The sequence below is a fragment of the Cavia porcellus genome, unplaced genomic scaffold, assembly GCF_034190915.1.
Source record: "Cavia porcellus strain 051 isolate PalLab524CR breed Dunkin Hartley unplaced genomic scaffold, mCavPor4.1 scaffold_2, whole genome shotgun sequence".
NCBI classification, from domain to species: Eukaryota; Metazoa; Chordata; class Mammalia; order Rodentia; family Caviidae; genus Cavia; species Cavia porcellus.
The window spans coordinates 54818306-54836145 of record NW_026947485.1 but is presented as its reverse complement, the minus strand read 5'-3'; the positions used below and the strand labels follow the sequence as shown (position 1 = coordinate 54836145).

General features: G+C 34.3%; 1 protein-coding gene across 2 annotated transcripts in view; it reads right to left on the bottom strand.

Moving 5' to 3' along the window:
• Nucleotides 1-571: 571 nt before the first annotated feature.
• Vwde (von Willebrand factor D and EGF domains) overlaps nt 572-17840 on the bottom strand; it is a 72936-nt gene continuing 55667 nt past the window's right edge. Inside the window, exons 22-31 of one of the 2 annotated variants that reach the window (XM_063242079.1) lie at nt 17084-17179; nt 16906-17001; nt 15811-15906; nt 15180-15275; nt 10190-10285; nt 6577-6672; nt 6387-6482; nt 5317-5412; nt 2824-2927; nt 572-877 (exon numbers count right to left, since the gene is read on the bottom strand). In XM_063242079.1, the coding sequence (XP_063098149.1) occupies nt 863-877; nt 2824-2927; nt 5317-5412; nt 6387-6482; nt 6577-6672; nt 10190-10285; nt 15180-15275; nt 15811-15906; nt 16906-17001; nt 17084-17179 (887 nt within the window). In that variant the 3' untranslated portion in view covers nt 572-862. The remainder of the gene's footprint in view (nt 878-2823; nt 2928-5316; nt 5413-6386; nt 6483-6576; nt 6673-10189; nt 10286-15179; nt 15276-15810; nt 15907-16905; nt 17002-17083; nt 17180-17840) is intronic. The other variant, XM_063242083.1, reaches the window with a different exon arrangement.

Below are 17840 nucleotides of genomic sequence, written 5' to 3'. Positions count from 1 at the left end.
TGTCACCATAAAGTGATGGCTTTGATCTCTGGAACAGTCAAAAGCAGTAAGGCACAGACCATCTAGCATGTTGTGTGCTACCTCACTAGTGCACCCACAGTACCTTTCTGTATCTTCCTAAGGCTGTACTAACTATACTAACCAGAAAACCTTTCTCCGTGTTAACAGTTTGCCAGGAAGAAGAACTTGTTGGAGAGTTGCAAGATGGAAACGACGAGGCAGCTGTTACTTTCTTCACAGGGGTTTGCACTTAGATGAACGGAACTTTCCAGCACATGTTCACAGTAGACAGCTGATGCTACACTATGAAGATTCTCAAGTATTGTTTAGCCAGCTCCAGGAAAGCTTCTGAAAAGTACCTGTTTGGTGCTTTAAACTGGAATCTCCAATATCAGCCCCTCCAATATTTGACAGATGTTTTTGGACCTGAATGTCTGCATTCTCATCCCCAGTTCTTTCAACAGTCCTACAAGTCTTTAATTATGTTTTATACACTATATATTTGGGGGACGTCAAGTGGTTTCTCTTATGCTGACTGATCCCTCATGAAACAACACAGCTTAGTCACATGACTGAAAAAATATTCAGTTTATTAATTATTGTGAATGTTGGAATATCAGATACATGTAAACATAAAATCACATTGTAAAGTCAAATGTAGATTACATAGAGTCCTTTTGCTGTTTTCTAATGATGACAAACAACTGAGATCATTTGATATTTTATTGGTTTTTTCCATCTTCAAAATTTTTTAAAAGTGATGCTCAAATAGACTTCAAGAATTATCTTCAATATTTTCTGAATTAAAAATTTTTAGATCTTGTGACATAGAACTGTAATCCACATACTTGATATTTGTTACTCAGGGATATTTTATCTAAGGCAGGAAGAAAGAAATGAAGTTTCAGTGAATAGTAGTAAATCCTTTAATCCTTGTTCATTATTTTCTTTCTCTTTCCCTATGACACCATTTATAAGCTCCTTTGGCTCTATTTGCCGCTAAATCCTGTATTATCATCCTAAAAATTCCATCCAATCAAGATTATACCAAAGCAGTTGTGACTGAATGAAGCTTGCAAAATATGTAATCCTGCAGCCGGGCTCGGTGGTGCACGCATGCAATGCCAGCACTTGGGAAACTGCTGAGACAGGAGAATCACTAAGAGCTCAAGGCCAACCTGGGCTACAAAGTGAGTTCAAGGCCAGCCTGAACTGCACAGTGAAACTGTGTTTCAAAAAGAAAAAAAGTTAAAAATATGCGATCTCAGTAAAATATTACATTCATGAAATATCCACACATAATAAAACCAATGAAACTTTTTCTCATATTGTTTGGGAAGAATATAGATATTCACAATGCATTGTAACTTTTCTCTAAAGTTTTCTTCCCTATCCCCTCTCCATTTCTCCATATATGTTTATTTCATATAATTAATAATAACAAACATTTGTATAGTATTTACTATATTGTATAGTGTTTACTGTTATATGAACTTCACAGATATATGTTGTTACAATTAGTCCATGTTACACAGAAAGGAAGTAAAGTTTGGAGGAGTTAAATAACTCACTTAAAATCGCACAGAACAATTAGCAAGGCCAACGGCAAGTGTACCCAGCAGTTAGCAGCAGGGTATGATATTCCTTTCTTTCCTTGTGCATTTTCCTCTTGTTCTGTGTCTTTTGTCTCTAGTCAGTAATTCTCTACTTTATCAAAATTCTAACCATCTAACCAGTATCCTCCATTCGTGTTTTTACCCATTAGCTCAAGGTACTAGAAGAGAGGCCAGGGACTGATTAGCCCGCCCAAATGCTCCTTTAGTAAGTTTGGAGTAGGCGGAGCAAAGGACAGCATTAGAGAAAGTTCTGTGAATTCCCATAAATGCACGTTTCTCTTTATTTCTTGATAAAGAGAAGTTTCTTTTTTAACTTGTTGTTTGTTTCTCTTTTTATTTTTGAGACAGGTTCTCAGTATGTAGTTCAGGCTGGTCTCAGTCTCACAGTAATCCTTCTGTCTCAGCCTCCTGAGTGCTGATACCATCCTTGGCTTAATTTGTTTTTAAGATCCAAAGAAAAATTTTATCACATAAGTACTCTCCAGCTTTTGATTTTTGATTTTCAAACCATATCCCTGTTGTAAAACTGTTATTTTTGTTGTTGTGGTGGTGGTGCTGGTGGTTGTTTTGAGACAGGGTCTCACTATGCAGTTTAGGCTGGCGTTGAACTCACTTTGTAGCCCAGGCTGATCTCAAATTCACAACAATCCTCCTGCCTCAGCCTCCTGAGTGCTGGGACTACAGATGTATATCACCATGCCCAGCAAAAATGTTTTCAAAATGAGGGCCATATCCTTCAAAGATGAATACTAGTGACAGAGAACAACATATGTAACTCCATTTCACTTCTAAGCCAGATTGGTCTAACTTTAAAAAGAAAATTTCTTATCAATTGTCAAATTATAGTACCCCATGAAGCTTTGATATGAATAATCTTTGGATTTTTTTGATGTGTTAAGTAGCATAAAACCCTTTTTTAAAATAAAATATGTATAGATCAATTAACTTTAAGACATTTCTGAGAGATCTGTTGTACTGTGTGTTATGTACTAAAATTCTCTAAGTGGACGACAAAATTTTGATATTTCCACTTTTGGAAATTTCCACTTTTGGAAAGTGGAAATATTTTTTAGTTTTAACAGTATATCTTAAATCCTCCTATTTTCTTATTTTGGAAATAAAACATTAACCAGAGTTAAATCCTAAGTAGAAAAGACACTGAGATGTCACCATGCAATATTCATTTTCTCTTTAAATTTTAAAATACCTGTATTTTCTTTTCACATTTGATGCCAGAATATCCAGGGCGGCAAAAACATACATTGGGAAATGCACATCTTCCTCCATGAAGACACTGCTGATCACAAACTGCTGCAATGCATAAAATTTTCCAAGCATTACAGTTTGACATTGAAACTTTGATATATTCTGTTTCAGTGGTTGGAAGCTATTCACTTCATTTTATTGATGATTATTAATATAGTTAAAGGAAGCCATTATAGTGTAGGATGTACACATATATTAAAATATCACATGATTCACCATAAATATGTACAATTTGCATATGTCAGTTAAAAATAAAATATCAGGCTGGGGATATAGCTCAATGACACAGCAAGTACAAGGTTGTGACTTCAATTCCCAGCACCAAAATAAAACAAAATAATTACTGACCATAAAAAAGAAAACTAATGTGAATTACACATGCAACTTTAAATATTCTAGTAGCTGCATTACAGTAGAAAAGAAGCAGGTGAAAAAAATACATGTTAATGAACTATTCATGGTTGATAGAATCTATGCCTTCTCATCTTTTAGAACACACACCCCCAAAACAAAACTCAAACAATATTTTATAGTTCCATAAATATATTAATAAATCAAAATTTTATTGACTACATTTTAAAGTACTTAAAGTATACCTTTCCTTTTTAAAAGAAATTCAAACGAGCAAAATAAAATATTGACAATTTTCTTTTGAATAATTTAGCAAAAATTTAAGAGACAACTATTATTCATTTACATATGAAAAAAGAGGCAACTACATACAGTAATACTAGTGATAGTTTCATGTGGAACAACTCTGCAAGAAATTTTCTTGAACATATTCACACTGTGCTAGAAATTTCTATCAAGGTAACAAAAAATTTCTATGCCTATCTTATTATCTACCTCTCAATCTCTGTATCATCTATCTATACAAAGAAAATGTTTGTATTACTTATAATAATACTTTGTAAATAACAAACAAAATTGTTGAACATATGGGTTAAGTGAATTATGATACACTGTGGATATTACTGTATTGCCTAAAATTATGGTTTTCTAGGACATGGTAAATGTTTTACATATCACTGAATGGAAATGAACATACTATAAAATTATATACAGAATAGTTATGTTTCTTGGGAGTGATTGTGCTTCACTGTCTAACATTGGAAGCTTTTCCAGCTCCATAACATTCTTTTTGATATAAACACAACATTGACAAGCTACATTTTTTTTAATCAAGGCTGCTATATATGGTTGGGCAAGCTGTATAATGCAAAGTGCTCCACAGCTAATTAATTATGCACCAAAACAGACATCATACATTTGAATAGCTATTAGAGCTTCCCAGGAGATGGCAGCATAGTCAATGTAGAGGACAGTTTTGGAACACTTGGAATTAAACGAGAATTTTAAAATGTTTAATTTGTATGACTAAGGGTGCTGCAGAGTGTAGAAACAGATTATACAGCTCAGAAACCTCAATCCACAAACCACTGGAGAATATTTTCACATTTCTCTCCTCATCATCCTCTTTCATCATCCACGTTGGCCTCAGGAGCAGCCCATGTTGAGTTTCCATAACTCTGTTACTCTAGTATTTTACCGCATCTAACTGCTAATCAGAATTACCAATTTCTGATGTAATTATTGGCACTTAAAAGTACTTTCATATATTTTTCTAGGATAAGCAATATATAAACTGTAATAGCAATTACGATAAAATAATATCACAGAGCCATAAAACTATACGCAAAATTTCTGATGCATGAAAGCAACAGGGTGGTTTATAGGCAGAAAGGGAAAGTTTGTATTTTTGATAAAAAAAGACACCTTCTGTTGCAACTAAGTCACTATTTACAGTGTACTTTTCCAATAACTTTAAACTTATGTAATCACTGGTTATCTGAAAATATTTTTAGAAGATTTAAAATTTTTCCTATTGTTAATCTTTGTTAACATTTTGATATGGTATTTCAGGTTTTCATAAATTTCAGGACTTCATAAAATTTTATTTTTCTGTATACTTTGGGATTTATTTATGAAAAAATTTACATGTACAAATGGATGGAAATACGTAAATACCAAAAAAGTAAGAGAAATTAATTTTGGGTGGTAAAATTTGGTTAACTTTTTTCTATCTGTCCATATTTTCTAAGTTTCACAAGTATGTGTTAATTTTATAATATACAATAATATTTAAACAGCATATTAAAACCTTATTTGGCCCTCCTGAAGCAATTTCACTGGAAAACCAGTGAGTATAATTTGAAATGATCTCACAAGAATTCGCACATTATTTCATACTTTCTCCTTTATAAATGCATATAAAATTGGTTAAGATTTATTTGTATTTTTTAAACCACTTTTTAGAAACGATCAGCACGCTGGAATTATTCCCATTCTGGTTTTCTCTTAAGGTTGTAGGTTAACGAGTGTAACATGTTCAGAGTCGGAATATGTAGGAGAAAAGAAGAAGCTGTGAACTCACGGATTTGACAGCGCGCTCCTTCCCAGGCCGGGGGACAGTGGCATACCCCGGGAGCCACACACTCACCACCGTGTCTACACTGCTGAATGCAGACGGCTGCGCAAAGAAATATAAATAAGTCAAAATTTAAAATTACATGCCAAATTCCATCACAGACCACAAAAATTTATTTAAAGCGAAAGTGTTAAAAATCAGTGATTAAAGGATCTTTTCCCTTCACATTTTATCAAAATCAATTTATAACATTCTTAGAAAATGTAAATTTAAACTCTTTGTACAAGCCATTGCTTGAATACATCAAGCCATAAGTTTTTTTCAGTTGCTGGAATTAGCCACATTGTTTCTCAGTTTTCACCTTGATCCACACAACTACAATTGTTGCTTATTTTAAACAATGGTTTTCTGGGAGGAGGGGATGAGGAGAATTGCTATAGTTCAAAACGAACTGCAGGCTGTGGAGCCCCACCTTGGAAAGGCCTGCGTGCTTGAGCTGAGGCCAATAAATCTTCTGACCTCTGTTTCAGATTAAAGGAACAGAATTCAGGATTTTTTTTTTTTTTTATCTTTGGCAATTGTAGTTGAAAAACTAGGAAATACAATGTATCCTCTCCCTCTGCAAATGTGGAAAAAAAATCATTTCAGGGACTTTGTTTTTTCCTATTTCAAAAACACATTTTGTTTAGCAGGAATAAATAAGCCAGAATTAAAACAAAAAAAAATATGAAAGCAATAAAAATATTCCTGTCTTAAATTCTGCTTCACCGTCCCACAAAGAACATAGATTTGGGTGTTTTTCCAGTTATTATGTAGGTTTGTGATACGTCCTAAGCACACTCATCCTGGGAAGCTGGCACCTATACATATCATTTCCAGGCCCTTTTTATTTCCCCTTCCCTTCTATTCCCAGATCCCGTTCCCATCCCACACAGCCCATCTCCTATTTCCTACAACCTTTTACTTTGCTCTTTAAACTATTTATACTTTAGGTTTCCGTATGAGAGAACACATGATGTTTAAACTGCTGTGCTTGCCTCATTTCTCTTAGCTTTTAACATTAAGAGTATTCTTACGTGTGCTGCACCATCTCCCGCTCCAACCAGAAGGGCAGGAGCAAACGTTTGATCCCACACATTTTCCTCCATTCATGCACATAGGATCACAGATACCTTAAGGTAAAAGGATGAAATGTGAGCTCTTAAACAGCAATAGCCTTGAGATTGCTTGACCTGCAGTTGGTAAAAAAGTTTAGTGGTGTCTTACTTTTTTGGCATCTCCTCCCCGTGTATCCTTCACGACAGATGCAGACGTTGTTCCTCATGCAGTGGCCACCATTCTTACAGGGAGGGTGACAGATAGCTAAAAGACACGCAGCACAGTGTGTGAATATTACATACTCAGTTAGTAGATAGTATATATTATATCATGTGCATGGTATCTATGGAGCCATAAGGCAGAGGAATGTGATATTGAAACAGAAGATCACAACTTCAAGTCATTAAAACTATTCTTCCTTAATCATGAATTACAATGCTTATAAACATATCTGCTAGTGGGCTAACACAATTTGAAATTAGTATTAATAGTAAGTGGAGTCTTCGTTATCACAGTGCACATGTTAAAAACCTTAACTTATGTTTCATCGTACTGTGAAGTATGAAATGATTTGGAAAAAAGCCATGGAAATGAGTCAAAATCTAACTAGAATAAGAATTTATTTGCTCTTGTGGAAATTAGAAAAATCTCAACAATGTGTTCATGATACCATAAAAAATATTAGAAAATATTTGTAAATTAACTCTTCAATACACATTGAGGTCATGAGGAAATTTCATTTGACAGATTCCTGTGCCTTTTTGGTACAGTTTTTTTAACAATAAATTTTTGGCTCTAGTTGGAACATTTATTAGATATTCAGAAGTTGTATTATTAATATCTTCATTGTATATAATTCTGTTCCATGGAAATCAGAAGTTAATATTTCTCCTTCTTATAAGACAATTATCATTGCTTCATGTTTCTTCCATATATGAAAATTAAACATTTGCAGTTTGCTTGTTTGTTTTGTTTCTGTTTTTGGTGCTGGAGAAGAAACGAGTGTCTTAGACACTCTACACCACTGAGCTACACTTGGGGGCCTAAATGCAGTATTTTTAAAAAATATTACACAGTCAAACTTGTCTGCAAGCTTAAAAAATTCTCCCTAAGTGATATTACAATGAATTTTATTTGTATTTTAAAAATGAATTTCAAATTAGTAAGGTTAGGATTTAGTAATAGGAATTGATAGACTAGCTCTCATTAGTAGCTGCTTTCTTCATTTTCCAAACTGTAAAAAATTCTACCAATTTCAAATGGACTTTTAACTAAAAATAATGTATCACTTTAATTATAAAAACAATATAACTAGATGCTTTAGCAATGTGTAACTCCTATTTTAAGTTGAACTGTTCTTGGTTCATGCCTGAGCCTACTTTCTTTAACACTTTATTGATACCTTTTCATAAAGCACTTAATCAGCAAACTTCACTGAGAATGGAAAGAAAATGTGACAATGATTTGTGTTTATAAATAAATCATTGATTACTGTTTCCAATTTATTAAATTTCTTCATTCATGCACTTTGCCATTTGATTTCATGTTGCCACCATACCAATGGTGGTGAGTTTATTTTCTTGTAAAATTCTTACTTTTCATCATGTGATTTGTTTTGACCAAAGGCCTGGGAGTCAGCAAGATGCAAGAAGTTCTGTATATACAGTATAGTTCGTTTTGACTTCTTGCGCTCTGCGGTTTGCTTGACAATGTCATGACTCATGTAAATGCTGAGGAAGAGACAAAGGTGAAACAGTCTAGAGTTCAGTCACCAATGTGTAGGGTCTTTGTTTTTCAGAAATAAATGCTTGTGGCTTCCACTAAAATTTTGGACACTGACTAATAAAACATTTCAACTCAGATGATTACAGAGATATGCTTTACTTTTTATTAGTAGTAAAATGCTCTTACATTTTATACTCCTTAATTCCTTATATAATCTAAGATCATTTATATTTATCAGAAAAAATATGCTTGCATGGCAAAAGCACCATAGCAAATGCCTATGGTTAGAAATTTAAAATAAAAATATTGTTTATGATGGATAAATTTGTATAACTAACAATCATTCACAAAAATGTGAGTATAGAGATAAACATTACATTTACACAAGTCTACATAATTAAAATAATAAATATAAAGTGGACAAAATTAGGATTTTGTCATTCACCCATACTCACTGGATTTTTAGGAGAAAACGAGCCCTCATACAAGATTCTATAGGACTCTAAAGCCAAACCCAACAAACACCAAAGTGAGCCAAGGTATCAGGAATTTTAAGAGATGAAGGAAATTAAAAGATACACATTTCTTCAGCTATACATTTTAAGTTTTGCTAGTAAAAAGTAGTTCAGCCTTATTGTGGTTTTAATTCAATTTCCTTTTCCTTTGAAATTCTTCAGTACATACAGAATATGTCTCTCCTACTTCCTTTTAAATATATTCTAATTATATTCCTGTGCTTTTTATATGTGTGACAACTTCCCTTCCTCCCATTAGAGCTCACAAAGAGAAGTGGTTTAACATTGTCCAAACCAAACTTGAAAACCAGAGGACTGAATTCTTAGGTTTTAAGATTTACAGCAAATTTCCAAAGTCTTAAGCTGGCTAGGAAGTTGTAGGGACTAATTCCAAAGTCTGCTCCTTTCTCACAACAACCTGTTTCTTAGCCCTTTAAAAAAAAGTGTTCAAAGGAAATTTTTAGTTCAGTTTAACAGTTTAGCAATTCCCTCTTTATCTAGTTACACAGTCAGCATATGTTTTTGAGAACATTCTTTACTGTGTTCTTCACCTATCAAAGAATAGGGATAGATACTGACTCCATTTTCCTTCTTAGTTTCTCCACTCAAAACAAAACTATAATCATTCTTCAGATGGACTTAGGCAGTCTCTCCATTGTCAAGATTTGCTTTAGCTTAGTTTTTATTTCTTTTCATTTTTCAAATTGGTTCGTTGTTAGAATCTGAACTAGAGAAATTCATTCCCTGTGTCCATTTAGCTTGTATTTGATTGAATGATGGTTTACTCTCTGCTCAGTCCCATCCTAAAAGTCCTAGCCTCTCTCCAAATAAAAGAACTATATATTTGCAAATCAAAGTATTATGGCAAGGAAAGTACAGCTTTTAGGAATTAATTTAAGATGTTCTGACATGTTCTATACTAAAAGTCAACTGCATTTAGTGTAACAAAAATATGAAGATACACAAATACTTCATAAATTTAGTTTATGGACATTAATTCATACCTATACTGTCACATTAGAGACATTGCCATCAATCTGATGAAGCCAGTTATTTATAATACAGAAGGTGGTGTTAAAATAATGGGTCTCAAAGGGGGGGAAACAGTGCCTTTGTTTTGTCCCCACATAATTTGTACAATGCTATAGATAGATGACTCTTCATGTTCAATGAAACTAGAGAGTTGTGGAATAAAAGTAGTCAATTCATTACAAATCAAACATTTTTGCTGTTAAGATAACAAATATATCTCCATTTTACTCAATTATAAGAGAACTTTTCTCATTTTGGTTCTGCAAAACTGCACAGACCAATCCCAAAGTTGTGAGTCTAACAGAATGAAATAAATACCACCATTTACATGATAACTAATAGATGTGTGTAACCTAGTCATTTGGTGATCATACGAGCAATGTCAAATTATGCAAAGAATTATGCAAGAAACAGAGGCTTCCACTTTGAAACATCTTGTATTCGCTCAAAAGTCTACTGAACTTTAGCATCTCACTTGCCTATTTTACTTCTAAATAAAGAATAATTACCGTTCTGACACTGTGCACCAAAAAATCCATTTGGACAGAGGCATGTGTTTGGCTTGTAACAGGAACCACCATTGAGGCAAATGGGATCACACACAGCTGATGAACAGCACGAAAGAAAAAAATTATAAATGTTTTATTATTTTAAAAACAAAAGTCAAACAGAAGTAAAATTTATGCATAATAAAATACTTTCACTGCAAGTAAAATCCATAACCTATAATTAATTTGTTTTTGCCAAATAAGAGAAATAAAGTAGCTGAGTAATTGCTTTGAAAGTTTACAAACATTATACTAAAAACATGGAGTGTGGAGCTTCAGGAGCACAACTCCCTAGTGTTCATTATTTACACAGAATGTGGAGTCTGTGATTTAAATTCAGAAAGCCATGGGTATGAAGAAAAAAACACTATTATGTAAGACTATTTATTTCAATAACTCTACCAGAATAGTTTGTAACCAGCTCAAATACAAGTGTCCGTTCATAACTCTTTATCTCCTTCCCAAATATGATGCAGACACTGCACTCCTATTCATGTGTACTCTAAAACATTCTTTGTTTTTGCTTCATGACTTTTGATTTGCATTAAAAGGAATCCTAACTGTATTTTTAACCTAAATTTTACTGATTCTCCAACATCCGCTCAAATACTATTTTCTTCCAAATTCCACTTGCCAATTAATTTCTTTTTGGCTCCAAAGAATTGTGTTTCAATCATACAGTTTATCATAAATGAACCTGTCTCTTTTTTATAATAACTGTATCTTATCTCTCCTTTACTAATGATGTGCTACTTGAAACAAGGCCAAAACAGAAATTAATCTTTTCCATTTGCATAATTCTTTGTATATAATTGAAGAGCTATAAATGTTCAATTGAATTTTCATTGAGAAAAGCCACCAGATAACAATTAATTGGATCAAACACAAATAATTGCAAACATTCCCGCTAAAGAAGCCTGACATTGTGATAAACAAATGGAATAATATTATAGGTGTGTAGATAACTCAGAATTACTTAGAAATAAGTAAATAGGATGTGCTATGATAAAAATACTTGAAGGAAACCTGGATAGTTGGGGTCTGAAAATGGCGGCGAGCTAGGGGATCGAGCAAAGAGTCTCTCCAGAGAATTCAAACTCAAAGCTAAAAAAAAAAAGACAGCATGGAGAGGACCAGACAAATCGATAGCGATTCTTATTAACCAAGACAGTACAGCTGGAGGATTTAAAGTCGTGCTGAGACCGGAGGCTGCAAATCCCGCGCCCTTAAATCAACAAACAGACTCGTGGACCCAGCACGAAAAGCTGAGTTGCTTTTGGGGACTGCGGGAAACTGAGACCCAGATCGAGACTCCAAGTAGCAGCCAGTTCTGCACTGCTGCACCAGAGCGGATGTACAAAGCTCTGGCGTTTCAAATCTAAACGGTGCACAGAAATCTGACTGGTCAGCGCTGAGCCGCGAGTGGGGGAAAAGTGGACAGCTTGATGTGCGGCGGTCCTGGAACGAGGACTTGCACCGGACTCTGGTGAGTACAGAAAACCCCGCGGCTGCTGGGTTTGGCCAGAGAACAGCTGGCCCGCCACCACGGGGAAATCAATAACACAGAGTCTGGTGCAGACATATTAGCCTGGCGGCAGAAACCGCAGCTTGGTGACATCACCAGGTCCCCCTGTAGGGAGGGCTGGTGGAAGACATCTTGAGTCCTGGCAGAGCCTGATTACTTGCTGGCTTCAGCTCCACACAGAGAACTTAGTGGGAGCCATCTTGGTTTTGGGCAGATCTGCTTTTCTGGTGCTCCTATCACAGAGAGGTTTGGAAGAGAACGGCTGGGACCTGGGCAGAATCCTGTGCCATTACTCAGCTGCTTCTGATTCAGGGAGAACTGGCAGGAGCTACTGGGGCTAAACCAAGCCTCTGCTTGGGGCCCAATAAGCAGATACAAAATAGTCACAACTCAGTGACAACCAGAAAGTACAGCCTAATTTATGAACTAACTGACACAGAGGCTAGAGACTAGACTGTACCGCCCCTACATCCCAGCCTAACCCAGATAACAGCAAATTGGGGAGGACAGCAAAAACTCAAGCCAGCACGCTTCTGAAAGGCCCTAAGCAATTCGGAGAGGGCCAGAGAACTCCAGGACAGTCTGAAAGAAACCAGAAACATGACAAGCGATAAAAATAAAAAAAAAATCTCCAGCTGTTCAACAGGAGAAATTAAACCCAAGAGAACTAAACACTGAAGAGAACAAACACAGTAACCACCCTCTACTCGACACAGCATCAGCCGAAATTAAAAAGTACTTACATGATCTCATAGAGGAATTTAAAGATGTACTCCTGATCCAAGTGAGGCAAGATATAAAGAGATTAATTAAAGAAATGACAAGCCCCGCCCAAGAGAACACAGATGGAAGAACTGAGGAAATCAGAAAAGAAAGAGAAGCATCTGAAGAAGAATTTAAGCATAACTTAGAATACATGAAACAGATCCAAAGAGAATATCAGGAAACTAAAAACTCCATTGAATATTGGCAAAATGCCTTGACAGAAACTAAAGACAACCTTCTGAAACTTGAAGAGAGATTTAGGGCTTATGAACGTGAAAGAAAAAGCCTCTTAAAAATAACAAGGAACCAGAAAGAAGCAATTCTAAAACTGGAAGATGATAAAAAGATACATAACCTAAGAATAAAGAATGTGAGTGAGGAAGCAGGAACATCCAAAAATGAAATACAAAAAATATTCACAGAGATATTAAAGCAAAATTTCCCACGTATAGCAAAAAGAAATGATATCCAGATAAAAGAAGCATACAGAACGCCAGCTACCTACAACCAAAACAGATCTACGCCTAGGCATATAATAATCGAGATCCCAGAAATCCACCAAAAAAACAGAATATTAAAAGCAGCCAGAGAAAAGATGCAGGTTACCTATAATGGGAAATCAAAATAACAGCAGACTTATCAACACAAACTCTTAAGTCAAGAAGGGAGTGGGGAGAAATATTCCAAGTCCTGAAGGAAAAAAATATGCAACCTAAGTTCATATATCCATCAAAACTCTCTCTAAAAATTAATGAAGAAATAAGATACTTTCAAGACAAGGAGGAACTGTGGGAGTTCGTGGCCACCAATCCAACCCTACAGAGAGCGCTGAAGGACATTACAGAGAAAGAGAGGAAGAGATATCAGGATTATAGCTACAGTGGCAGAGAGGCCTCAGTGAACGGGGCAGACCATGGAATGAGGGAATAAGATGGACAAATTATAGCAGAAAAGTGGAGTAGCAGACATGAGGCAGAGACGGTAAGCTAGTCTTTAGTAGAGACAGCTCTGAAACTATATTTAAAAAAAAAAGGCAGAGGTCATTGCTAATGGTGTATAACGATTTAAAAGACACAGTAGTCCTAGTGCCATATTTAGATTGAATTAAATTTGTTCTGGTCTGTCCACTCATATCAGGTTTGAGGACACAGACCTCTGGAACCAAAAACAGCAGGTTATACCATGGTAACTATCCTTACTTTCCTATTGATTTAGGCTGAAATCCTGTATTACTTACATTGTCTTACTATGACTGATCTTAATTGTATCTGAATCATAAGACTATTGGTTGGCCTTGACTGATCCTATTTGAAATCGGTATGCGTGTTAGAATCAACCCTAAAGGTAGAGGAAACTACTCTGAGCATGACAAGATGTAAAGGATATCCATACTGGTATGAATCAGTAACAGCTCTCAAATACTACAATGCAGTCAAAGATAAGTTTTTATAAAAATAGGTGATAGTATGTTTAACTATAATAAGCCAGTGTTGTCGACAAATCTATTGAAAATAACAAGAGAAAACATAGTAGCTACGGAAGATCATTTATATTATAGTTTTATAAGTCTTATCCATTGCATGTTTATCTAGGAAATTGTTTCGCTGTCTTGTTATGACTTGGTTTTCCCTATAATACAGAGAGGATAGGAACAAATACTCTGAGGAAGAGACCTGAAAAACCCGAGGCTTATTTTGTAGCATTATAATATAAATTCTAGCAATCTATTGCTTGCTGATTAAAATGACTCTGGACTGGTTTCTTCAGCTCAACTTCAGCATATGCAGAGATGGGGACGGCTATCACAAAGAGAATGAGAGATGCGATGGTAGTTGGTATTGTCTTCCCTAATTTGGAACTTGAGGACCTAAAAAGACTCCATCATCCTGTAATGATTTGATTAGTTCTATAATATGCAATAAGTATAGAAAGTGGGTGAAGTTAGGGACAACTATTTGTAAGAAGCTAGAGACAGTTAGATAAGGTAGATCTCCAGTGGACTTGCTTTGAAATCTGTATTTCTTTAAATTGTTTTTTATTTTTTTATTTTTTTTTAATGTTCTGTTCTGTTTTGATATGGTTAACCTTATCCTCTTAGAGATGTAAAACAAATAGGTGGGACTGATAATCATATTACGGAGCTTTTGTTCGGCCATAGAGCAGAATGGTTTGTAGGGTCACTTTTTTGAATGTCATTCTAAATACTTTAATTCTATAACCTGAACAGCCATTTCGAAGATGACAATTTGTAACTTATCAACTGGCAATTTCTTACCTTTTGTTTGTCTGTAATTTAGTATTATTTCTACCCTTTTTTTTAAATCTCCATGTATTTTTTTTCGTTTCCTTTTCTTTAAATAAAAAAAAAAAAGAAAGAAACCTGGATAATGCAACATAATCTGTGTCTACCCAAAATTAAGCAGATGAGGGAATTACAAATGCTAAAGAAATATTGGCTGAATAGGATAGCCGTAAAGGTTCTGTAAGATTCTCTTGGCCCAATACGGGAAGATTAAAAAAATGAAGATATAATATTTGAAATGACAACTTCATATTTGACATATCAGATCAGTTTTCTGTTTTAAAGGTACATCTTTTGAATATTGGCACAGTTTAAATTCTTTACTTTGACAATATCATTGAAAACATTTTTTGTTTTACCTGTATTACAGGTGGGTCCATCCCAACCAGGCTTGCACTGGCAAACATCTGGTGCAAAACATTCACCTCCATTTTCACAGTGTCTATTACAAACCACTAAGATCACAGAATAAAAATAAAATTACGTTAAATCAGATGTGAAATGGTCATATTATTGGCTATTACCTAGTTAGTTCCTAAAAGCCAATCACATTTGCCAGTGAGTTAAGATCAGGGAAAAAAATCAAAACGTACTATATAGTCTCCAATAGTCTCCAGTTTTTATATTCAATTATAGTCTTGTTCATAGAGATAAGGAAAGTAGAAAATCATTCAGCAGAATGGGAAGCAAGAAACCATCTTTGGATCACTGGGGAAATCATGTTACTGCTGAAAGTAATCATATATAAAATTAGCTACATTTATATGCAAATGAACAAACACAAGTTCCTGTTATCTCAAAGAAGAGGTTACGCACAGGTCACGAAGAGAATTATTCTGAGAGTGAAATTCTTTGTCTTAGTATTGGTCACTCCAGGTTGCTCTCACTGCCATTTAGGTTGGTAATCGCCATGATAACTTAAAGTTTGATTTCATTTCATTTAGCAATAAAGCCATCAGTTCATCAAGGGAAAAAGAAAGTTTTGCTTACTTGTCTCACACCTTGGTCCTACAAAGCCGTAAGCACAAGTGCAGAGGTTGCCGGGCAAGCACGTGCCACCATGTTGACAAGGCGGGCTGCAAAGTTCTGCAGAGACAGACTACATCATTAGCCACATCCTAATTCAAAATCAGTTTATATTTATGAAGCACAGGCACAACAAGCTTGTAGAAACAATTTAAAAGAATTTCATCTTCCACTATTATGCAATTTAGTTCTATGAGATTAGCTATATGGATTCATATTTCTGAAACACAAGTGATCAGTGCGTTTTGATTTAAAAAAGAAACCTAGAAAACAAGAATCACATAGGTGTGTAAAAGACTTATAAGAACTGTTAGTAATTGAATGGAAACATGTAACTGTTATTGTCTTTTAAAAAGTGACTCTTGGGCTTATGGATCCCTGTTTGTTAACAGAATTTTTCTACGCTTCCATAGTTACTTTTATATGTTACTAAGGGTAAATATTTTTGTTAATTTGCCCTAAATTGTTAACTAGTAGCTGACTTTGATTGACGAATTTTAAAAACTGTCATTTTATTCATAATTATAGGAAGAATTTACAAAAATGTATTCCTTCAAAACCTCTTTAAAATTACAAAAACTTTGATAAAATTTTCACGTAATGTTTCAATCAAAGCAATGTTATTTGTATATGTATAAATGTATTTCAACAATCACTATTTAGGCTTCTTCTTATTACCTTATAGATTCTAATTACTTTACACTTAGTGCTTTCCTGGAATAGATTTTGACAAGTCATTTACTAATTAAGAATATTTTTTTCTTGACAACAAAATATTTGTAGGGATATGATAACTTATAATTAAATTAGAAAAATTATTTTGGACAATGATTTTACCAAAGATTAAACCACTGTTCTTTGGAGCTCTGATTTCTGAAATTCAAGTTTTTAAAATTCTAAAACATGTTAGTGAATATTAAAAAACATAAACTCTTGCCCCAACATTAATGAATACATATTAAAATATATACAATAAAATTTAATGATTCTTAAAAAATATTTTAAAAAGAAAATGTCTTATTTTAGGCCTATTAGATGACTTTAAATTTGAATTTTCACCTTTATCACAGGTTGTTCCACCATGTCCTGGAAGACATTCACAAACGTTAGGCTTAACACATTTTCCAAGGTTTCTGCAAGCTGGCTCACAGATAGCTGTAAAAAACAAACCCCATAGCTTAGAAATATCAAATATCAAGTAAAATTCGTTACACAGACTAATGAATGATGTACCTACCAGTTTGGCAGTTAGAACCAGTGTAACCTGGCTTGCATTTGCATGTGTTTGGTGCAACACACGCCCTATTTTTGCCACATGGACGTTTACAAATGGCTGCAAAAATCAAGGAAAAATTGCTAGATTATACCAAATCGCAGGTTTCTCAAATTTAGTTATAATACAATTAAATCTTCCTGATATTTGAGCTTTTTAATACACTGTTAAATAGCCACTGTATTTAACCATAATTTTTTCCTTTATATTCACTTTACTATTCGAATGGCTGAGAAAAATGATTACTAGACTAGAAAGTAGGATAATTACTCTCATAATAGTATCTAGCATTGAAGGCAGCAGCTAACTACACATGGAAAAACATAAAATTGCCCCAAAACACAGGGAAATGAAGCATCATATATAATCAGCTAAATATTGATGAATGACACGGACATTCAAAGTTTCAAAGAGCAAATAGCCAGAAGGACTTCATAAACTAATAGGTTTATGTTCTTTAGGCTACCTGATCTAGTCTACTGGGTGTAACATTATAACATTGGGTATTGAAATGCATGAAATTTAAAAAATTTTTGAAAATAAGAAATTTTGCATTATAAACATATAGATGATGGGAATTATTATTCATATTCCTACCAAAAAACACTTTCTTTAGATAACAGCAGGAACATAGGAATACATCAACAAATTTCTTGCCTAATTTTGATCTCAAACAAAAACACAAAACAAAACACAGTAACAAACCAATATCAACAACAAC